At 39.3% G+C, this 24,550-nt stretch overlaps 1 protein-coding gene across 1 annotated transcript in view; it reads left to right on the top strand.

Moving 5' to 3' along the window:
* The first annotated feature begins 219 nt into the window (after nucleotides 1-219).
* Nucleotides 220-24,550, top strand: part of myom3 (myomesin 3) — a 68,457-nt gene continuing 44,126 nt past the window's right edge. Inside the window, exons 1-8 of the mRNA XM_039619691.1 lie at nucleotides 220-294; nucleotides 2,954-3,080; nucleotides 10,745-10,849; nucleotides 16,486-16,639; nucleotides 16,935-17,092; nucleotides 19,719-19,811; nucleotides 20,170-20,258; nucleotides 22,944-22,988. Of these exons, the coding sequence (XP_039475625.1) occupies nucleotides 2,974-3,080; nucleotides 10,745-10,849; nucleotides 16,486-16,639; nucleotides 16,935-17,092; nucleotides 19,719-19,811; nucleotides 20,170-20,258; nucleotides 22,944-22,988 (751 nt within the window). The 5' untranslated portion in view covers nucleotides 220-294; nucleotides 2,954-2,973. The remainder of the gene's footprint in view (nucleotides 295-2,953; nucleotides 3,081-10,744; nucleotides 10,850-16,485; nucleotides 16,640-16,934; nucleotides 17,093-19,718; nucleotides 19,812-20,169; nucleotides 20,259-22,943; nucleotides 22,989-24,550) is intronic.

Below are 24,550 nucleotides of genomic sequence, written 5' to 3'. Positions count from 1 at the left end.
TGTGTGTGTGTACGTTTCTGTATACACAGGGGTGTCATTGGTCTATATTTACCAACTTAAGAATGAGACAGCATTGTGTTGTCCACATACTTGGCAGTGAAGGACACCGAGTTCAGGGTCACCCTCATTACTCAAGAGACATAGAGCGAGTGAGGTACATAGATGAAGACAGACAGTCAAAGGCAATAAAGAGGTGAGACACTAAGAGTGAAAAACATCTTCAAGGAGTGAGACAGGGAGACAAAAGGAAGTGGGATATATTCGTCCTACAGAGCTTTACCAACAACAGAAACTGTGAGTGGGATTTCCATTTCCTCAACCATTAGCTAGATCTACCACAAATAGCAAGCAGGGTGTTTTTTTGCTGTTCATCAGTTACTGAGGAATTAGAGTACCTAATAACACTAAGCCTGGGCAAAATGCATGCACTGTACCTCTACAGTACATTTGAATAATGCAGCTAATCGCTAGTGTTTTTGCTTTGTCAAAAAGGCTTCTCTTCTCTTCTTGTTTCTCTTGAAAATGTTTGCTCGCTTCTTCTGCTAGCTGAACTTCTTAATTGTCTTGTCTTTTGATGGCCTTAGTGGATGTAGCTTTTTAATTACTCTCCTGGGAGACCACAAGTCAAGCTCCTGATGTGTTTGTATAATTTCTTTCCCTTCAATGTTTAAAACAGTGAATCATTTACCTTGTTTTGTCTCAGGTTGATAGATTTTTATTATTATTATTAACATCAGACCTAGAAAATCAGCTCTCACATTACTCCAGAGACTTAAAAACATTGCACTGTGCATAGAAACAGAACCACTTTGCTTTAGCTGCTTTCCCTCCAGGGGCCTGGGGATCCAGGCTTCCCCACGGAGATTGATCAATTCCAATGTGCCAGAGGTTGACCTGCTATCCTCTGTGTTCAAACGAACCTCTCCCCTTGGGCAGCAGTGAGACGCATAAAAAATAAAATAAAATAAAGTAAAGCAGCAAGGGAATCAGCTGACCTGCAAGCGTATTAGCCTGTTCTTCCACAATGCAATTGAAGGAGATGAGAAGAAATAACATATAGCACTTGTTTATATTGCTAACACAGGTAGCTGCTATTGGGAATGGGTGAATGAAGCTATCATTCAGGCATGACCTGATTGTGTTTGTTGGGTGCGTTCTGCACTCACCTCCCCAGAGCAAACACATGATTAATGATGGGCAGGGTGTGTGCAACACCATGGCCAAGCTCAACTAGTGGCTCAGTGGCTGAAAAAAGGGGGTGATTCACTATAACATACCATTTCAACATGTCACAACACAGTAGGCTGGACAGTGAACAACACACAAATAAATTGTAGGTTTTCACTTTTCTTCAGTTTTCTTTTTTATTTCATCGATTTATAGGCTAACCCAATACCTACAGCTCCAATTTCCAGTTACAGGCCCAGTAGAAACCCCAGTCACTGGGAAAAAATGATCATTCCCTGCCTGGTTGGCAAGTGATTTTGGATTTAGCCAAATTGGGTGGAGCACCAAGAAAACCTCTTGTGGTTGATTTGGTTGCTAGCAGATCTCCACAGTCAACTGCAGTTTGCATAAAAGATACTAACTTGTCTGCAAGATGTCAGGACGTAGGATTCGTGAAGGATGAGGACGGTGTTTATTATAAAGGTAGGATGAACGGAACATAACAGACTGACACTGACTGACGGGATGGCTGGCTGGCTGGCTAACTGAACTGGAAAAACACATGCAGAATTGACGACAGCAATGACAAGACAATGAACTGGAGGAAAGTAAGGACTTAAATGCACAGGAGTGATAATGATGAGAGACAGGTGAGAACACAGCTGAACTGAATCTGACTAATCACACACAGGAAGTGGAACAGAACATAATGGACACAGACCGGGGCTAACATAATAAAACAGGAACTGTGAAAACTAAACAGTGACAAAGTCCAAAACTGAAAACGCTGGGTCAACAACCCCAGAACCCTGACACAAGAACTTGCACACTAACCTCCGAGCTGTAGTGAAATTACAAAAAGTGCGACACAAAACAAATTAGAGAACGTTCACCTTCAAAGTAAAAGTTGTGTCACAAAACATTTCAAAAGGCGAATAGTCTTCGTTTCCAGTTCGCGTTACAATCTTAACAGGGTAACAACCACTTAGCAAGTAGCTGGCGAATGTCTGCAGACAAGTCACCGTCTTCTCCAGCACCGTTTATCGCTTTGAAAGCAATGTCGCCTAGCAACAGTAAAAAACCTCCAGCAACCACTTGCCAGCTGGTTGGGGAATATGTGTTTCTCCCTAGCAACCACGGGTTGTTAGACAGTCACCATTCAGTCTCTAGACCTGTATGACAAGAGCCTATGATAATCAGCAGCTTAATGGAAAAAAAGTATTTTCAGCAGTATTTCAAATGTTTTTGTAAAGCGACGTATTAAAATGCTTTATCAGTTTTAATGTATTAAATGGATTAGAACAGTTTCTTTTTCTCTCTGAAGTGTATCATTGACATATTGGATTGAAACCCCTTTATTGAAGTAGTATTGGGTGTCTGATAACCTTTTTTGATTGCTGTAGATATTGATTTAGAAATATAATTATTATTATCACCTTGTTCGTTATTTGTAGTCACTTCAATATAATATCATAAGAGATTTAAGCACTAAGGCAAATATTTTATATACAATTAAAACTTTGGGCTGATTATTTCCCATTATAAATCTATTGCTTTTTAAAAGCTTAAAGCACACAGGTAAAGGGTGTTCACTGTAAAGATATGCATAATTGTGCAACTCATCTGAACTCAATTTCAAACACAGCTTCAGGTTGCTTATTGCTAATACAGATACCCTCCTGGCTAAGGCTACAGTGCCTTTAGTGCTCGACTGACTCCCATTGACAATCACATTGCCTCCTACACACCTCTGCATGCTCACTCGTAGCTTCCCCTCCCCTCCCAGGTGCCGGTTGGGGGGTTACCATGGAAACCAGGATGGTGATGCGTCGAGAGCAGGAGGAGCAGTCGTCCCAGATGTCTCACAGCATGCAGCTGTCCTCCCAGATCAAGAAGAAGACCTTCACTTCAAGGTGCAAACAGACACACAGTGATAGCAACATCACTGCATGCCATTTATAATGAATTAATTTGATAATATTTCTCTTCATTTAAACAAAATTCAGGAAATGCCACAACCAAAGAGGAACTAATCCTAAAGGTATTGTCTTTGACATCAGATCCAATTTATTCTTTTCTGCCAAAGGCTTTCTTTGTTGCCCAAAACCTATAAAAATCTCAACAAGCTACACTAAGTGGCATGTTCCTTCATCTCGCTAATAAACACAGGAACCTCTTTATATCGGGGTATGTGTTCTCCGCTTTTCTCAACAACTATTCTTTCGATTTACTTCAAACTTGGCAGGTGTATTGCTGGGGGCACACAAAAATGCAGTGTTAAGCTTGAAGTCTGTCAGATCAGAACTTCTGATAATTTTGCTAGAAATCGCTTTCTGTTACACTTCTAAAACAACTAGTTGCCTAAGGTGTTTAGGAAACATCGACACACCATCCCGAAAGGAAGAAAACAAAAAACAGGTCTGTTTCTGGTGATTATTTGATTATTCAGTAACTGTTTCTGGTAGCATATTTCTCTGTACATAATTTCATATGATTTATTTTCCATTTTTATTACTTAAATAGAAAATACAGGCTTAGTCAAGTCAAAACATTCTAATAAAGAGTTGGCTTTGGATAAGGAGGAATAATCCTTTATCCTTTCATTTAAAAACCACTACTTATCAAATAATTAACTAAACACATTCAAACATGTGGCCTTTACATTGTGCATGGATTTACTGTCATCAGTGATCAATAAGTACTGCATACACATGAAATTCACTTCATTAGATGCTTAGGTGCAACTGTTCAACTGATCATTATTGCAAATATCATATGAAAGCAACTCGCTGCATTTAGGCCTACAGACATGGTCAAGACCTGGTGAAAGTCAAACAAAAGATTATAATGTGGAAGAAAGATGATGTAAGTGAATGTTGCATGCTTGTTGGTGCTAGAAAGGTTGATCCGTGTATCTCAGAAACTGCTGACCTACTGGGATGTTCAAACACAACCATCTCTAAGGTTTGAGGAGAATGATTGAAAAGGAGGAAATTTCCAGGGTGGGGGTGTTTTTTTGAGGTTGAAAATACCTTGCAGAGTTATTTTCGTATGCAGAGATATACAGGTATGCACAGGAGCATCTCACATGTCTACACATACGGGCTTAAAGCAGCAGAAGACCAGACTGGGTGACTATTGTCAGCTAAGACCAGGAAATTCATTCCCAAGGACTCAACAGAAGATTGGAAAACTGTTGCCTGGTCTGATGAGTCTCACTTTCTGCAGTACCATTTGGATGGTAGAGAATTTGATGTAAAAAACATGAAATCATGGATCCATACTGTATCAGCAGTTGAGGCTGATTGTGGTGGTGTAATAGTGTGGGGGATATTTTACTGCCACACTATGAGCTCCTTTGTACCAACTGAGCATTGTTTAAATACTAAAGCCATTAGTGTTTACCACATTTATCTCTTTATAGTTTTGGATGGCTGCTTAGAGCAGGATAAGATGCCACGTCACAAAGCCCAGACCATCTCAAACCGGTTTCTTGATCATGACAATGAGTTCACTGTGCTCAAATGGCCTCCACAGTCACCAGATCTCAATCCAGTAGAGCAGCTTTGGGATGTGGAGCTGACAAGTCTGCAGCAACTGTGCGATGCTATCATGTCAAGCAAAATCGCAGAGGAATGTTTCCAGTACATTGTTCAGTCTATGACACAAAGACCAAAGCAGTTATGAAGGCTAGCAGTAGCAACTTTACAGTACTTTTGTTTACTATACAGTACTCTTCTTGTTCTAGGGATCTAAGTTAAACTCCTCTTAACTCTGGGACACCTCAGAGTCTAAAAAGTGGCTAAAAAGAAGCTCTGTAATCACTCTTACAGTAACAGCTTGAGATAATACAAAAACAGAAAACTGATAAGCATAATGTTTGTGTTGTCATATCATGAAGACTTCTGTTCAAACTCAAATTTCATAAGCAAAAGTCCAGAAATAACTAGTTCTGTTTTACTTTATGTGAGTATTGTTTATTGTACGTTTATGTTTAAATGAAACAGACAATTTAAAAAAAAATTACAATAGAAAATCCACTGCACTGTAATAGGAAAGTGGAGCTTGAGGCTTTAGAATTGATGAAGCAAACTGATTAATATTTGAAAAAGGCAGAACTGTCTCGCCCCATAAGCAGCTTTCTGTATAGTATTAAAAAGAAATAGGCAGGATATAGGATTAACAGATTGAGCAACTTGTTAAGATGAGGACTCCTTGCAGCTTTACTAATAGCAGAGGACATCCGTATGCATCTTTTTTATAAAACAAATGTATCCTTTATGTAAATTTCATTTTTATTATACTGTGTAATGTGTGCAAAGCTGTCCTGACCAATTACATCTGATTCGCTCGCTCACTTGACAATTGACATTAAGTATTTATCAAGAGAAACATATGGTAGCCTGGTTATTCTGAGCAACAGAGAGACATTACGTTCGCTCAAGTGTACCCTATGGACCACTGGTGGTAGCTGCTAGCACAACAAATTCATACACAGTATTCACAAGCACATGTCGCTGAGACCCACTCCATCACAGAAGAGTGTATCTGTGGTATCAAGGCACCTGCAGTTGGGGATGAATGGAAAAGTACTGATTCATTACATGGTTCAATGACACATTCAATCAAAAACTACCTCAACCTTACACATGCACACAAGCAAACAGTTTTATATTTCAGTCTTTTCCTCCAGAAGTCCCTTTGACATTGTACTACAGCCGGTTTTAAAGGCTAAAGTTAAACATAAACTCTTGATCATATGATAAGCAGACAATAGCGGGTTGAGCTAACGAATAAATTAAGACACCTGTGTGTACAGAAGCGTCAGTTCAGCTACTTTGTGGTTAGCAGGACAATTACCTGAAGCAGGAAATGAATAGCGTTCAGTTAACCTGCAACCTGCTATACAAACATCCAAAAACAATCTCAAGGTCAAAGGCTGTCTGTCAGTTTAACAAGTTAACACCGAGTCCATCATATTTGATATATAAAGTTTTATTTTTGAGACGTCTACAACTGTGTGATTTTTTCTCCCGAAAAACCTAAAAACCATTTTAAAGCAATTTCAAGACGTAGCAATATGATACAAATTAAAGCTATATATGGAAATGAACATTTTATAAATAAAATTATCAGATGGTTTATTAAACTCTCCAGTTTCAAACAATTTAAATTAAAGGTTAAAGTTTTAACCCACTATAAACATGTCATATGTAATGTCATTTGCCACATTTTAATTTTCTCAAAAGGTTTTTTATAACTTTTTTTCCTTTCTTTTCATTTGGCTGCCCACACTCACATGCAGTAGGCCTATCAATTTACACTATGGCAGAACACAAATGAAAGCAGGCACACAGGTACAAGCCAACATATACTCTCATACTCTCAAGCCAAATTTGCCTTAATTTTCATTCACCCCTCTTGCTGTAGTGAGTTATTAAATTAGGCTAACCTGTGGGTCTACAATCTCCATTGCAGAATAAAGGGAACTGGCCAATTTTTCTCCTCGGGGAAGATGAAAATAAGCAATTATTCCATCTAGCTTAGTTCAGCTGAACTTAGAGGTCATGTCTCCTTTTGTTTAAAAAAAGAAGCATGAGAGGGAGCAGGTGCATTGGTGAAATTTATACTTAGAACATGCTCGTGGGAGCACACTCAAATTTATCTTCATGTTAGACTGAGCAAAGTGGCCTGTGGGTAGGTTTAGCCAACACCAGAGAAGGGAACAGTTTTCTCCACAGTGGTTTCATTTTTTGTATTTGTAGAATAGCACAAAACAGTCTTTGTACAGTATGTTGACATGCATGAAACAGCGATAACAGAACGTCCAGTTCCATCAAGTTTCCCTCTTTTTTTATTTCCTCCTTCCAGTTACACCAAGTTAATATTTTGAGGAAGCCCAGTGTTTGTAAACACAAAGGAACAACCACTCTCTTTTCACCAACAACAGTGGCATGACATTTTTGGCCTGCACGGATTACTGCATGCATTTGGAAGTTCCTGTTTATATGCGCCCTCGTGTGCACACATACATATATCTATATATACACACATATACACATGTACTACCCAGCCACACACAACATTATTCAGTGGTACACACATTCAACGGGAACCCAAACAATGGAAAGAAAATACAATAATAAGAAAGCAAAAGCAGAAGTTGTTCTCTCAGCACCGTGAAATGGGGAAATTTCCCAGATTACAAACAAAAGAAAAAGAGAAGTCACGTCAATTTGCATTGCCATTTGTAAGATGACTTGTTGAAAGAAATGCCTGAGGCTAGATTTTAACAGCAACGGTTGGGGTTTGTGTGACGCAGCTGGATAAAAATACAGTTCTGGCATGACGTTTGAGATTTTGATACTTTTACTTATTACAGTGGGACTCTGTGGTAAAGTAACGTACGCTACTTCATAGGAAGAATAAGAGCAGCAGCTTTTTAATTAACAGGAATCCAAAAAAGCTCATCTATATTCATAAAAACAAAAAGAAAAGGTTTGCATTACATAAGAAAAATAAGGGAAGCCTCCACAGTTGTAAAATAGCCTCTCACTGAGGTTGCAATTACTCTAAAAGAGTAAGCCTCATCTTCAGATAAGGAAAAAACTCAAATTTGTGCTTCTCGTGTTACAAATGTGATATTCAGTTTCACAACTGCCACAACAACAAAAGCCTCTTTCCCTCCATGGTGGTGCACATACTGTGGACAAAGTCAATTCAGTTTTATGTTGGAAATTCAGATGTAGACTTTGTGGTGCAGTGTAGGCTCAGAAATGTATATATCTGCATAATTGCCCCTATAGTACTGGGCAAAAATCGTTTCTTTACATTTTTCTAGAAAAATGGGAAGTAGGTGCAGCGGTTTACTGAAACATGCAAAACATATAAGGCAAAATCAGAGTTTTTAACAATCATTATTTGTTATGAACACCTTTCCTCAGCACAGCCTGAACTCTTAGGCATGCTTTCTTGTAATTTCCTTTCTAAGTCTGTAGGTGTAGTTCTCCATGGTCTTGGTGGATGTTTCAAAGCTACTCTTTGGATTTTGACTAACTTTTGGTTCCATTCTCTCGCCAGATGATCCCACCCTGTTTCAATAATGTTGAGGTCCAGGAAGGCCAATCCATGGCTGTATGCTTTTCTAATGACCGATGTTCTCACTGCATTGGCAGTGTGTTTGTGATCATTGTTGCTGATAAAATGAAGCAGTCGCCAGGTTGTCAGATGCTTTCCAGACAGTGTTGCATGGTGGATCAAAATCTGACAGTATTTTTCTGTATTCATAATTACATCAGTTTTTACAAGATTACTAAGACTATGGCCCAAACTACGACACAACCACCACCATGTTTTACAGATTGCTGAACAAAAAATTTCAAAATGTGGAAACATCACTCCACAAGATCTGTTGTCCAGTTCTTATGGAATCTGTCATACCGGAGCCTCTTCTCCCAGTTTCCCTTTCTTAACGGCTTCTTGACAGCCACGCTTGCACTGAGACCAATTCTCATGACACTTTAGTGAACAGTAGATGGATCAACTGAAGGACCAGTTACATTTTATTTTTTAAGGACACTACCTTCGGATACTGGTCATCTACCGTAGATAGGTTTTGTCAGGCCTACGGCTTTTTTTTTTTTGTCCTCCACTAATTCAGGTTCCTCAATTTTTATTTATTTATTTATTATTTTTTTACAGACATACTGCACACGCTGCTGAGATCTGTTAAGTCATCAGCTACTAGCACTTTGGAAACCACCTTGTTGGTACAAAAATACTATTTCATCTGTAAAATGATGTTATCTTTGGGATTTTTTTATACAGTCAACTAAAGAATTTGGAAACAAGTTAGGCTAGGTAATGATAAGTTTTGCATAAAGACACAATTTGAAATTGGCTTAAAATTTGCTAAGTTGTCTGTTATATATAGACAGCTAAAAGGACTGAAACAAAAATGAGTGAAAAGCATCCAGTGGCTAAAGAAGGCTTTTGAAAAAATTTAAGAAAGACTAAGGACTTATTGTAAAAGACCATGTAAGAAAAAAAACTACAAATAATTCTTGGAAGCAAAATATAAACAAATGGGGGCGGTGTAACAGTCCTGTGGAGCAGTATATGATGAAGCGATAACTAGGAGAAGAGACAGCAGTTGGCAGTGCATCAATATTTACACTTTACTGTATGTGACCAGTGACTGCAGTTTATGTTTAGTTCATTTTGGTATGTTCCACCTCATTAAATGTAGCTCAAACAGCCAAACCACTGCCTGAATCAAACATACTGTAGACCCTGAAAGTTTTACTGTTCAGTATAGTGGCCAGTAAAACTTTCAAATGGCTGTGACCGTGTCATAAACAATCCAATCAACTCACCTATACATTTGCATGAGCTTAACATCACCAACCGCTGTTCCTCCTGATGACATAAACACAATAATAACATGTGTTTGTACACCAGTGAGGAAAAGGGGAACACTGACAGAGCAGAAGCAGCAGCTGATTGCAGTTATGACATTTCTCACACTTGAGGAGAAAAGGGGTCATATGCCACAGCAGAGAGAAAGAATCTTAAATATTCATATTAATATAGCTCGAATGGCTATATTAGGGCTTTTCAAAGCCCACATGGGATGAAGCTAGTTGACTAATCGCATAAAGCACGAGGCTACAGTTCTGCAAACACTGCACATTTTACTGCCCACAGACAAGTACCTGAAGACACAACTGTTTCAGCCCTACCACTGTGTTTAATATCCTGTTTTTAGCTCTTATCCCATTGCCACGGGATCATAGCTAAAATTAATATAGATGTTTTAAAAAGGCAGTATTTTGTATTTCCCATTTAAAATAGTAGCGAATCCTATTTAGCAGCTTGCACAGTAATACTACTGACAACACAGGAGTAGTGTAAACTGAATAGTGACAAACATGCTACACCATCCTATGAACCACGCTTTGGGTTTACCCCAGAGCTGCAGAGTGACAGAGGGTATTAGTGTGACAAACATTACAGAGGATGTGTTTCAAAGAAGTTCTGCCTGTGATGGATTTACATTTTCTTTGCAGTTCCCTTTGTCTTGTTTGATTTTTGGTTTGCCATTGTTTACCTCGCTACGTCTTCACAACAGGAACCAGAAAAGATGCATAAAAGTTGTTTTCTTAACTGAGATAAGAGTTGCCTGCTTTAAAGTGAATCCCTGGAGTGTCTGAATAAATGAACCCTCATGTACTTTGCATTTGCCTACAGTAACCGAAGCGCTCTCTGATGCACGGCCTCCTGTGCTTCTCAGATAGAGGATATTAGAGGCAGTGCTGCTTTCTAGTGGCAGAGGAGAATAATGGCCTGATGAACAACAGATTGGATATTGTGTCATAATCCGTGACAAAATTAATAGGCGTGCTAATATCCTTCTATCGGCAGAATAGATATCTTCCCTTGTCATCCTTCACGGTTATCTATTTTGTAATCTGTCACCTTTGTGTGTTGTTTGATGATCTGCAAGATACGTGTTAATCGGGCTTTGTTTTATTTTATTTTATTTTTTTTGTCCTCCACAACACTTTGGATGTCACAGCGATGAGGAGGCCTCCTATTCAGGTGTCTTTCCCATCATACCCGGTGATGTGATGTCAGTCAAAGAGGTCCTCGACATGGACAACTTTCCTCGGCACAGGACATGGTGAGGCACAAAACAGCTCACAGATCATCTTCATACAGATGTAATTTGTTGAAAAATACTTTTACATTTAAACTATGTTTTAATTTAAATTTGAAATCATTAAATTTACATTTTAATAATTGTGGATGAAATACTAGACAAGAATGTCTTTATTGAAACATGTTAATTCTAGTGTCGTAAATATTCAATATTTCCATAAGCTGAGTCAGTGAAATGTGTCCTGGGAATTTAAACGGATCTCTATCAACAAATTCATATCACCTTGCAGGACGATGCAGGCAAATGATCCTCTTTAAAAACAATAACATCCTTGAGGTCCAAAAATGTGACTCAAAAGCATAGAAAGTGGTGCAACCAAATGATCCTTTAAATAGTCCTAGTAGCAGAGGCTCACAAAAACCAGAAGCCTGCATCTGCAAGTCTTGATGCGGGGATTTCTAATGCCGGATGAGTCTTCTGTGTATGAAAAAAAAAAAGGGCAGCAACCATGGACGAGTCTCTTCACACTGTCAACAAGGCTCCACTTTTTTTCCCTGAGGACTTCCTTCCTGGATGATCTGTTTATGTCATAAAACCCCTGCCTCTCCGTCACTATCCATGCTCTCTCTCTCCACTTTATTTGAGAAAGAAGAGTGGGTCAACTTCCACTGATGCTTTGCCCAGCGAGCTAATAAAGCACAAGAGCTTTTCTGTCAATAGAGAATCTCAATAAACAACGGAAATCAGGGCTTTTTCCCTCGTTCTCGTCCGTCTATAAAAGGCCAGCTGGGTCCCTTCATTTGCTTGCTGATGTCATGAACCAAATAAGCAATAACTATTCAACTGCAGTCATGCAGAAGAAGCTATATGTTTGTATTTTTGTGCTCATAGATAGAAGCAGGGGAGTCTCACATCCTGTGGAAGGATGTAGAGCACAAAGCACTGTTTTATTTGTTAGTCAATAAAGCTATCTTTTGTTTTTGCTGTTTAATTATAATACAGATTTTTTTCCCCCCATTTATTTAATGTTCATTAAACCCTTCATCACACAAATGCATGAAACTGTAACCAGGATCAAGACTGATGGGACACCACTGATAAAAATCAACTGCTGCCATGCTCAAATGTCAGCTAATCTAAGATAGGCCGATGGGAGTCAGCTGATACTGATGATTGCCTGATAAACTCAAGCTATCTAATATCTTCGTTTTTGACTCTGGTTCATTTACAGAGAGTGGGGCAGTGGTTAGCCTTATAGCAAGAAAGCCCTTGGCTTGAATGTGATGGCCTGTATGTGGAGTTTGCACGTTCTGCTGTGCCTGCATGAGTCCTCACTGGAGACTCTTGACTTCCTCTCACAGTCCAAACACATGCGTGCCGAGTTAAATAGTGATTATAAGTTGATCACAGGTATGAAAGTGAGTGCAAATGGCCGACTATTTCTCCGCACTAGCTCTCCAATAAAATGATGACCTACCCAGGGTGTAAAACGCCTCTTATCCAGCAACATGTGAAAAAGACTACAAAGTAGATCAATGTTTTTAAATGCATGATCGTGATCATGCACCAACCATGAGAGCATAGACCTCAAAGTTATTTTAGCTTCATCACATGTGTAGCATATACAGAGTAGATGTGCAGCAGAATATGTTTTCAGGCTACACCTGCAGTGGAAGTTACTCATCTCTGACCACGTGTGGAGTTAACATCTACAGACTACTGGAGACTAAACCTACTAGTTTAGTTTAATTTAAAAGATATTGAATTTTATTAAAAAATGACTTCATGACCCATTTCTGCGCATAAGGACCTTGCGAACCCTTCTGTGAAAGTAAAGAAACATAAATAAATAAAAAAACTAGAGGTCTTTTTTTCCACTTATAGAACATATACCACCTACACAGTGCTCTCATGTCTGGTGCAGTCACATCCATTGATAACAGCCTATGTTTGCAGCAAACGGTTCTGTTTTCAAACATGTGAAGAGTGAAGGCAGTCTGCCAAAAGGAGCACGAGATTTTAAAGAAAAAAGGCCTCCATGTGTTCAAGAGGGAATTACAAAACTGGTTTGTGGGTCGATTTGAAAGACATGTTGGTTAATTGTGTTGGACTTTATATACGACGCAAAAGAATAAATATTCTGGTACTCAAGCCGGACTTCTTTCTTTTGCCAGAACACATGGTCTTTAACTTAGTAAGTGAATCAGAATATAAGAGGATTTTGCTGATGACATGTATGAACTCTTTTTCTTTCTAAGTGTCTTATGATCATGTTGCCAGGACAGGATTACTGCTCGGCTGTCATATCTAAAAATAATCCCAGAATAGAGAGGTTTAGGTCACAGAGAACACAAGCTGAGGGACTGTTGCCTCTAGTGACTTGATTTGCTTTACCAAAATCCCTCTTCTGCTCTAGGGGCACCTTGTCCTGTCTGGGTCACGTAGTGTCTGTATTGCAATTCAATAGCACTTTCAAATTTAAAGGCTTAGCAGCAGCCAGTTTCCTGTTCTCCAGTCTATCCACAACCTGATTACACTCTTGTGTCAAAAAGGATTTGACATCGCTAGTGTAGACTTCATCATAAGTGCTAAAAATACCAAAGATATTTCCTTCTTCAGGCCATGAAAGGAAGCTCTGGCTGGCAAGTGGCCGAAAAAAGGAAATAGACGGATGAACAGAGGTCACAACGAGTATTAAAGTAGCAGATTAGAAATAGTAGAAGACAGTTGCCAAGTAGCAAGAGTGAAAAGAGGGGAAGTCATCGAGGGTGAAATCACACCCTCTTGAAAGACAAAACACAACTGAAAGTAATGAGCCTCAGCTGCAATGATGTAGTCCTGCCAACTTAGCATCTCATTATGTCCCCTCTTCCATATCACCACGACAACCCTCCTATCTCATCAACCAGTGCCTATCCATCCACAAACATGCTCAGCTAATGCTGCAGTTTTGTGTCACCTTCAGATTTTAAGACCCAAACCCTACCGCGCAAATTTGCAAGGTCGACTCCCTCTGAAGTGCATCTTCAAACTTCCTTTCTCCTCAGATGTGCTCAGATGAACACAGTGTAGACGGATAGTTTAGGATGGAGGCTGGAAAAAGCTGAAGATGACTGACCTCTACGGGCCAAAAACGAAACGATGGAAGGATGAAGCTGAACGCTCTTGAGAACTGGCACACTATTTCTAGACCTTGAGCGTTTGCAAGATGGGGGAGCATGACATTCGCTTTGATTTGTGCGGAAACGAATGTGCTAGATCATTCTGTACTGGCAACTACATGTTCCTATCAGATTCACGTAATGGTCTCTCTGGTATCTTCCCCACATAGTCTGAGGTAAGAAATAAATTATGCAGCTGACTCATGCATGCCCGGTTTGTCTTGGTAAGAAGGTTTTTCCTTTTCTTTGCAGAGACAGGAAAGGTTTTGGAGAAATAACAAACCCATAAACCTCTTCATGCCCACTGACTCGATGTGATCCAGTGGTTCATTTCACTCGAGGCTAAAATCTGAACCCAGAGAGATTAAAAGCACCAACACACTTTGCTAAACGAGCCGGTGGCAACAAATACTAAAAACTGTGTTTTTAGGCACATGGGATTGTTAGTGTGTGTTTGCACATATTTATTTGCCCATTTAATCAAGAAGTTTGTGCATTTAACTGAAAGATCTCGGCCACTTACAGAGCGATTCATGCTCTAGCATCCATCGAAGCTCAGAGAACTGCTCGTGTGAATATTACAGATTCTTTCTCTCTGCTGTGGCAAATAATTAATCCCTGGGGTCTGTCAGTCAAAAAATGCTTCAAGATGCACACCTCTCCCATGATGAGAAATGATGAGAGTATTCATAATAACTATAACTACATGATAGCGTGTTCCAGTACGTATATATCTATTCAAATGGATTAACCGGATGTACAGAGGAGATGTATACATATTCATACCATCAATATGTCATGCAAACGTGCATGGGCTACCAGTAAGGCTTCATTAATTTTTTAAGAGGCGTCTGGTTTGTTTAACAGCTTTTACAAGGAGATCAGAGCACAGGTTCAAGAGCTGAGAGCTGGTAGGGATTAACTTTGTAACTTCACAAACACTTAGATTAACACAAAAGAAGAGACGAATCAAAAACAAGCCTTGAACCTCTTCCTCTAGTAATGTAAGTTTTCCTACTTAGTGTGTCACCTTTTTGCCCTGAAAAAAAAAACAAAAAAACATTAAATTTGCTTCTTCTGAGTGAATATACTATCACAGCTGCCTTGCATCTCCATGACAACCAGCCTGATGAAAGGCAAGTCGAGGATGTGACACGGTCGACGACACGGTGTCGCTTTGAACTGTCCACACCTGAAGGATTGCTGAAGAGGTGTTCATCAGAGTAGAAGCGTTGCATCGTTTTACAGCGATGTGAATCAGCAGTGGCAGCCGGGCTTGATGTACAACTCATAAATACCAACGCCTCAAAGCCTTTGAACGTGTGCGAGAACTGTGCTTATGTGAAATGACAGAAAGGTACAAATTGAGCAGCGAACTAATGACCTCATCAAGGAGCTTTTGAGAAGACAAACTGACAAATATCATAAAACTAGCATTTGACTGTAAATGAAGTGGGACACACTGAAATTTTATTATGCCCCTCTTAAAGTGAAAAAGAAATGCTATTTGGATTCTCTCAAAAGGTAAAGCCATCTATTGCAAAACATGTTTAAAATTTTGCCTGCATTTCAAATTTCTGCTGTTACCTCTGATGAATGCTAGATGTTTTTTAACATGCTACTCACACCAACAGCACAAACACCTTTGGGAGGTCCAGTTCAGTGAATCTAATTAACGTAGGTGAAGCTTAGCAGACAGGCACCAGCTACAGCTGCCTGTGTCAGCATAACTATCAGTCACAGTGCACAAGCCTCAACAGCATCCAAAAGAGAGCTGTAAAAAAAAGTATGTAGCTAACAACTTTGGAGCTGTAATGAGAGAAAATTGTTTTTGTTTTTGAAAATTCACATTTTTAAGCAGAATGATCTAAATCATACTTGGTAAGGACAACCCAGACAGAAAACTCTGTCCACTGCAGTCGAAGTTTGCCTTGGGATTAATTACCCCAGTCTAGAAAGAGAGAAACAGATACAGAAACTACAGTAATATTAGACCTAAATCTGTTGATCTATTGGATGGCTCGAGTTAGTGAGACAACCAAAATGGCAATCTGGCACCTCCTAGTGCAGGGGTGGGCCATTAACTTCCCCAAGAGGCCACACAAGGGACTAGGACTGTTGTGGACTACATCAAGAGGCCACATTAGCATAACTGGTATTCCAAACCAGTCCCAGTGGCCCTTTGAGAAAATTAATTGCTCACTACTGTCCGACTGAATGCCCAAATAAGGATACAAGTAGACTTAATGTGAGCCTTCTTAGGCAATAAAGTAAAAAAAACCAAAAACATCTGGGACCTGGCATGGCTTATATAACACGCCAAAGGCTGCAGAAGTTACCAAGGTGCTACTGCAGGATGGAGCAATGTAGTAGTAGTGTTGTTTCTTTTCAACAACATCCACAATACTATACTCGGGACAAATCATCCAACATTGTGAAACAGCAAATAAATAACCACCAAACAAGTTTAAATTACTTCATGCTTTACACCAACAGGGAAATCCTAAAAGAAACCATGGCTGCTGATGAAGAGTATGAGAGAGAGCAGTGGACAATGTTTGGGAATGAGGCGGAGAGGGTGGAAATAGATGTGATCAGGAACCAGCAGTTGTTACGCACTCGTGTTAACAAAATAGCTCTTCGCAAACAGGTACAGTCAAGTATTTGTCTTAAGAATCCCTTTATTTTATTCATCAATAGACTGCAAAACTGTTTAGATATTAGCATTTCTGGAGAAAAGGTGCCACAGTTTGACCACCTTAAATAAATGCAGCTTTTCTGATTGGTAGATAACAACCAGAATATTTTTATTGAAAGGCTCCCTCTTGGTTACTGTTGCTAATTTTAATATATAATTTTCCATCCTCCATCCATCTACAATAAATATTTATAGACATTCATGTTTTCCTTCCATGGATAATTTCACCACTCTGTCTGTACCTCAGGCAGAAATGAAGGCATCTGCCCACATGAGGTACCTGGAGCAACTGAGTCAGAAGGCCCCAGACTTTCCAATCCCTCTGAGGGCTCACACTGTCTGGGAAGGCATGACTGTGAAACTCTCTTGCACTGTCCAGGGCTGTCCAACCCCAAAGGTGACATGGTGAGTACCCTCATCTCTTTCTACTACTGCATTCTTTATGCTAAAAAATGTGCAGTTTCCCCACAAAATCACAGGACCATAGGCAAAGTTGCGTCCTGTGGTGTTAACCTATGACGTCACTTGTCTAGTTTTGTAGATATGCTGTAGAAACATCTACAATCTCTTAAATATAATACAACCAGATGTGCCTTGCCTATTTTGGAGCTGTAAGGGCCAAAAACTACAACTGAAAAATCCAGGAGCATCACTCTTCCTATAAAATCCTGACCAACTTAAGCAAAATAAATACAAATATAAAAATAACAAACCACAAAACTTGTTCTAAGCATTTTACTGGAGGAACTACTTTTTTATACTGTCAACAGTATAAATGAACAGTAAGTCAATGTTTAATTGCTTTAAATCTGCATTTGTTCTAATGGCCAGCAAGATGCGACTACTCGGGTTTAAATGAAGAAGAAGCCAGATTGTTTAAAAGTCTTTAGCTTTCTTGATGTGTGAACTCGACATTTTGCTGCTGAATTCAGTGACACTGTCACTGATTTCAAATTTCACTGAACACAACATGAAGCTTATTTAATAAATTATGGTTCCCATTACAGTCACTGAGGAGGAAAAAGCAGGGCTTGCTTTATGGTGGGTCGACCCTGTAATTGACTACTCTGTGAGCATGCAGTATCCTTCAACTTGTAAATTCCACCCTTTTTATATACAGACACACATCACACACACATAGCTGGTCACTGTCTGTGACACAAGGTGCAATATCCTGGGGAAATGGGTTCCTATCCTCTGGTCTAGCCATACATATTGATATCTGCATTTGTTCCAGCTGATAAATGAACATTTTAAAAGTAAAGAAGAGACGGGAGAAACATTCGTCAGCATAGCTAATTCACCATTGAACACTCTGGAACTTCCAGCACAGCAGCTAGCGGACATAAAGAGGAATCAACAATTTGTTATTGTAAAATTTGTATATTTTGAACTGCATTGTCATGTTATCTCATAAATAATCTCATAAATAGCTACATATAATAAATATTAAGGAAATTCGTTTATGTTTTAGGTGTTTATGTGTCACGTGTGTTTATGTCATTCACAGCAAATTTTCATGTTGTGAATCCTTTTTATACATTTATTTTTTATTTAGGTAATTGTAGTTTTCACAATGAAAAATTGATGATTGGCGGCCTAAGGAACAATTGGATTGCCTGAGATCTTGCTCTACAGGAAAGCAGGAAAAAGACTGTCATCATAGCAGACTTTGGAATCTATTAACGTTTTTGTTGGGGGGGTTAAGTGACAGGTTTTTTGGAGTGCTTGTTTGTTTTTTAAATAATATTTCATAAAAATTCATAAAAATGAAAGTTTAATGGCAGAGCTGACCTAACATCACTAAGTGGAAGGGGAATTTTATTTTGGTATGTTAAACCATTTGTATTTTTGGGTTTGACTGAATCATAGGTGTGTAAAAAGGAAAACATGAGACTGAGAATACTGCATATTGTAGACCAGGCACCTGTTTCAGCCCACCCATGGCTATTTCCTCCATGTCATTCCCCCGGTGACTGCTTCTTTAAACATGAGCTCCAAAAGTTTCTATTCAATCTGACATGGGGTCATCTGCATAATTGTGTCCCTTTAATTTCAATTCTTGCTCGGTTAGAGTGAGTTAGAGCAGAATAAATTGTTTGCAAAGTTGTACCTTTTGGGGAGAAACTGCATTTTATATAATCAGAGGTGAAATAATCAGTCTATCAACACACAAAAAAAAAACGAACAGGTTTAGAAAATTACTTTTTAAGTCATTTATCAAGCTAGCAAGCATTCTGGTTTCAGAGTTGAGTTTGATGATTTGTTGCTTTCTATATTTTATATCCATGCTAACTGAATATCCTTGGGTATTGGGAAGTCAGAGCAAAAACAGAAAGATAAATCTTCTATGAACAAAACAGTCCTTAGTGGCAGGTCCTCATTGTATCATTATTTAATATGTGATTGATCCAAAATACACAAAAACACAGAAACACTGTGTTTGTCGTGTAGACTTTAGAAGTTTATACTTGATGTGAGAGGTAAGAGGGTAGGTTAGATTATACATCTGTGTATGCTAACAGATTAACAAAAGGATACATTAAAAGTCCAAAACTTACTTGCAAAAAAAACCGAAAAGACCAAGAGTCATGACATTACTGTCCAGAACCCTGAGCTGAATATTGCACGCGGTATTAATATGAAATAATCTGTGTTAATTCAGGCAATGTGCCAAACTGTCGACCTTGATACCTGAGCTGCTGTGAGATTCGCTGATGAAAAGACTGCGTAAGATTAGTATTCATGAGCTATGAGATCCACACAACCTGTGGCTCATGAGTTTCACTACCCCATATGGGACCCATCAAGCCCAATGAGCTACAAAGGGCTGCCCTCAACAATGCCCAGCACAAGACAGAATAACAGATCAAAGACCCCCTGTAGTCGTCAGACATTCAGCCAAACTAACAATTGATTATGAAAGCTGTGCATGAGTAATTAGTAGGCAGGAGCATAAACCACCCAAGTACAGCCTGATGTTCATTTCCTTTGATATTCAAAAAACAAAAATTATGTACTTTTTCGGCAGGTACAAGGATGGCGAGCCGCTGATAATATCTGACCGACCGTGGAACTACAATCTTCAACAAAAATTTGGTCTCAACACACTGGAGATCAGAAGGTGGGTCACTAGCTCAAATCCCTAATTAAGTCTGGAAAACTGGAATGAATGTGATGGAAGCGTGCAAGATAGGGCACGCTGCAGATTACTTGACCTTGCCACTGACAAATTAGGAATGGAATAAGAAACTGCAGCTACTTGTAGGTAAGATAAGGAAATGAAATGGTGGTGTTATGAGATAAAACGTGCCTGTTCAGTTAAGAAATAAATGTGCGTGCTGTGTTGCAGGTTTTTTCTATTGCCCAAATCCAGCACATGAAAAGAGGTCACAGCTTTTTCAACATCTCTTGTGGCTTGAAATTCACCCACTTTCAACTCCCACTCACAAACAGATGACATTCTATATCTTCTACAAAAGGTGCTCTCCTGATGATGCTGGCGAGTACAGAGTGGTAGCCAAGAGTCTCCTGGGTGAAGCTGTGACCTTTGGAACGCTCGTGGTGAACTGTGAGTGGTTTCTTGTTTCATATCGAGTCAGCTTTGCTCAAAAACCAGTAGGAACAACACAAAGATGGAATACAGTAGAACTGCCCCCAAAAGACTGAAGAGTCTAGTTTCAGTCAGGCTGGCAATGAGACACTGACAGGGTAAATTATTTGAGGAGGGAGTGCGACTTGTCTAAAGGGCATTTACACTGCAGAATTTCACTTAGTTTGAACATTTTTCAAACCTGGTTTACACAATTTTTACCTCTGATCAACACCATTGAAACAATATTCCCCTGAAACTACACAAACACACACACACTTCTTTGACTATTGCACACTGATGATACCGCCGCTGTTGTTTTGTTGTTAGCTTATCTTTTCCCATTTTCAAATACAACCTGAGTTCTGGCTTCCTGAGTGCAATTCCTTCGAGATCATACATCGGAAGCATGAAAAAATGAACTTTAGATCTCACAATTCTAACATTTTCAAACTTCTTTATTTTCCCCATAAACATACTTTTCATACACTCACTGGAGAAGTTTAACCCTCTCTGCTTTAATCATTCAACACAAATTCAACAAGATGCCAGAAATGGTCCATATTGACCTGATGGCAGATGCAATTGTTGCAGATTTGTCAGCTGCAAATCAACTATGCAAATCTCTCTTTCCACCACATCCCAGTCTCTACTGGATTGAGATTTAGTGACTGTGGAGGCCAACAGTTGACTCGCAGTTATGTTCAAGAAACTAGTTTGAGATGATCCGAGTTTTGCGACATTATGTGTTAATCTGCTGAAAGCAGTCATCAGAAGATGGATACATGTGGTCATGTTGGGTTGGACACGGTGAATGACAATGCTCAGGTAGGCTGTGGTGTTTAAACAATGTTCAGCTACTACTAAAGGGTCCAAAGTGTGCCAAGAAAATATCCCCCACAGCATCACACCTCTATCACCAGCTAGAAACACGGATGTAAGGCAAGATGGATTCATGCCTTCACCTTTTATGCCAAATTCTGTCCCTAACATCTGAATGTTGTCCACACATAACAGACAAATTACCAAAGAACCGATTTCAAATCAAATTTTTAAGCTAGTTTCTCGAGTTAGATATAGTACTTCGGCACCTACAAGGTGATTCAGAAAGAGGTATTAGCTGAAAACGTCTCACCATGGTATGCAGGATACCCTTAAAAACATTGGGAAAACTGGAGAAGTGTGGTCAAAACAAAAGAAGAACACCACCTAAAACATATTAAAAAATATCTACTGCAAAAAAAAAACATAACCTGAAAGAAATATCCTTATAAAGGATGAATTATGAAACCACACTGCATGAGTTAAGACCACTGACATCAGCCATGCAAGGCGATCCTAGTATTTTAACAGACTAACATCTTAAGTAAATTAATCGTAAGCAATATTAAGTAAATTTACTCACCATCATCTGCAGTCAGTGTTGGAGGGCATTCTTCAATCATCTCTGCTCTTATGGGCAAGTTCACACAATCAGCAGGTTAGGACATCTGGCTTTTTAGCACCAGTGCACAACTCTGATGCGGTTTCTGCCTTGAAGATGGTGTTATATCCCAGCCTGTTGGTGTCCGTGAACCATCGTTTGCACAAACAGCCTGTAGAAACAAGTGTCTCAACTGCAGCCTGTCCAACTGTCAGCCATGCACCTGTTAGTTTGACAAGTAGAATAAAAGTAGTAAGTAAAACTGATTTTTTTAAATTATTTTTACCTTTTTTAACTTTAATTTCAGATTAAAGAAGCTCCGCCCCTGACATGGTTCGGCTAGCCACTGAGAAACTAGACAACAAGACGATATTGTGTTTAACTAAAATAAAGTTCAAACGTTAAATTTAACCAGCGCCTGAGGCTTCCATGAATATTTACTTGTTACATTGCACCATGAATGTAGCGCTGGGTTTTTCCTTGAAGGCATGTTTTTCTTCATTAGTCTACTTGCATCTAACGTAAATGCATATTTTGAAATCCTGCTATAATAAATGACCATTTCATTTATTTTTTTGCTTTATTTTGTTGCACAGATGATCATTAAGGTCCCCAGGGTGCAGATGCTATGCTGGCTAAATTTGAGCAAATGTTTGTATCTCCATCCTCCTAATGCCTCGGGTCTCCACAGTGCAGTTTTCTATCCTCATTATCTGAGTTTCTATATAAATTTGGTGTTTGTAAGAGAACCGGCATCAACGGAAATGATCAGAAAAACAGGTCCCGTTGCTGTGCTCATGCATAATAAATTAAAATGAGACAGTGGGTGTAGCAGTGACTAATAACATCTACAGTGAGCTATACTGCCTCGCAGCAGTGTTACAGAAACTATTTATTTATTTATTTCCTTGACCTACCTGCCCTTTTATGAAAAGGCTTCACTTCCTGAATGCTCCAGCTCACTTTAATGACTTTAATGAGACACTTCAAGGCTTCTTCTACATTTCACAGGTATTCTTCAGGCTTTAACACAGCCTTAGGTTAAAGGGAATATTAGATGTGACTTGCATAAATGTGGCATTGCCAGGTTTGATTTTCCTTCTGCTTTATCTTTCTTTTTTTAAAAAACATGTTTCTTCTTCAGTCTCACAGTATCATTCACTGCTTTTCTCTCTGTTTCTGACCCTGCCTGCCACTCTCCAATCTGTCCTGCTCTGCCGCCCTGCCACTCTGCGATTCAGCATATCAAGGAGCCGTGGCTGGTTCAGAGCGCTCACAGACCTCCGGTAAGTTTCACGCCAGGGCCTAATGAAAAGTGTCCCCTTTCATTTTCTCTGCCACCCTTTGAAGTTCCTCCCTCCACCAGTAAACGAGGGCAGGCTGAGTGACTTTGAAGACTGTGACACAACGTTTGGCTCTGCTGTGCATGTGGCACCTCTTAAAGAAAGACATGGGAGGAATGAAAGGGAGCTGCACACTGATGCTGTTTGGATATCACGGGAATTTATGTTTCTGTGTGGGTGTTCATAGATGTACAGGCATAAGTAAGACTATTTGTGGGGTAGTTACTGAAGGGATAAAACGACTTGCTTCCAAGTGAGCAGAAACGACAGTCATGTATATTTCATTCCAGGGACAGCGGGAGATTTATCCCACTTCGCTTCAAGCTGCGGAGCACCTCGTACTAGCTGTGGCACTCTGTGGCCTAGATTAGCTTCTGCCATGTGTGGGGTTCAGGACTTTTTAACCTAGAACTACATCATTTATATACATATATATGCTCGCAATCTGATCAAGCCAAAAAAGCGGTTTTGCCAGGAACAGCTATCTGATATAGACATGTTTATCTTACAAGGACCTCTGGTTTTTGTATAAAACATGACATCCTGAAAAAATATATACACTGTTTAGAGTTTTATATTAAACTAGTTAATGTCCCTTCAACTTCCCCTTGTTTTTTAATTTATTTTTATTAGTATTTTCACAAATTACCATCTTCATCCAACCTTTTCCAAGTAGCTTTAGTGCCCAGATTTAACTTAACACTTATATAAATGACTTTTGCAAACATAACCCAGCCACAGGTGGCCACAACCCTGTGTACCCTTAATGCTGGTCCCAAGCCCAGAAAATGGAGACAGTTGCACCAGGATAGGCAGAACTTTTGCCAAATCAAGCAGGTCTCGTGAGTGAGACTTCTATAATGGTTTGGAGACTGGAGGTGGAGCTGGAGGTAGCAGAGTTTATCATGTTAGAATTTTCATTGGGAGTGAGCAGGATAAAGAGACAACGGTGATGTGGTTTTGAAACATACTGGGCAATGGACATTGACTTTGGAAGACCACAGACAAGATTCATGGATGTAGAGGAGGACATGCAGAGGGGTCGGTTTAAGGAGGAGCCAAAATAAATTTTTAGAAACATAATATCCACTTGCACTCTCACACATTTTCAATGAAGCAACAACCATAATGGGTCATATTGTGTATATATCTTTTATTATTCATATTAGGGATGTGAATATGGGTTATTTTACCCATCAGTTTTATTGCTTGACTGCAGGGCACAAGCAATCAAGCTTTACTGTCTAGCTACCCTGATGTGCCACAACATTCAAATTGCTTAATAGTGACGTGAATAACATTGATCATCTTGGTACCACACAGTGTCCTGCTGGGAAACTTTGGGTCCTGGTATTCATGTGGATTTTACTTTGATGTGTATGTTCTATATACACTTGCCAAGCCTAAAAGAAAAATTCCAAAAGAAAAAAAAAAGCACAGATGCTTCTAATGTGTTATCTTCTGGTTCTGGTTTATAGTTTTATTTAACCATGGGGTTGGGGGTT

The sequence above is a fragment of the Oreochromis aureus genome, linkage group 11 (assembly GCF_013358895.1).
Source record: "Oreochromis aureus strain Israel breed Guangdong linkage group 11, ZZ_aureus, whole genome shotgun sequence".
NCBI lineage: Eukaryota > Metazoa > Chordata > Actinopteri > Cichliformes > Cichlidae > Oreochromis > Oreochromis aureus.
Note: the sequence above shows the minus strand (reverse complement) of the source record. Positions and strands in the feature narration are given on the sequence as shown.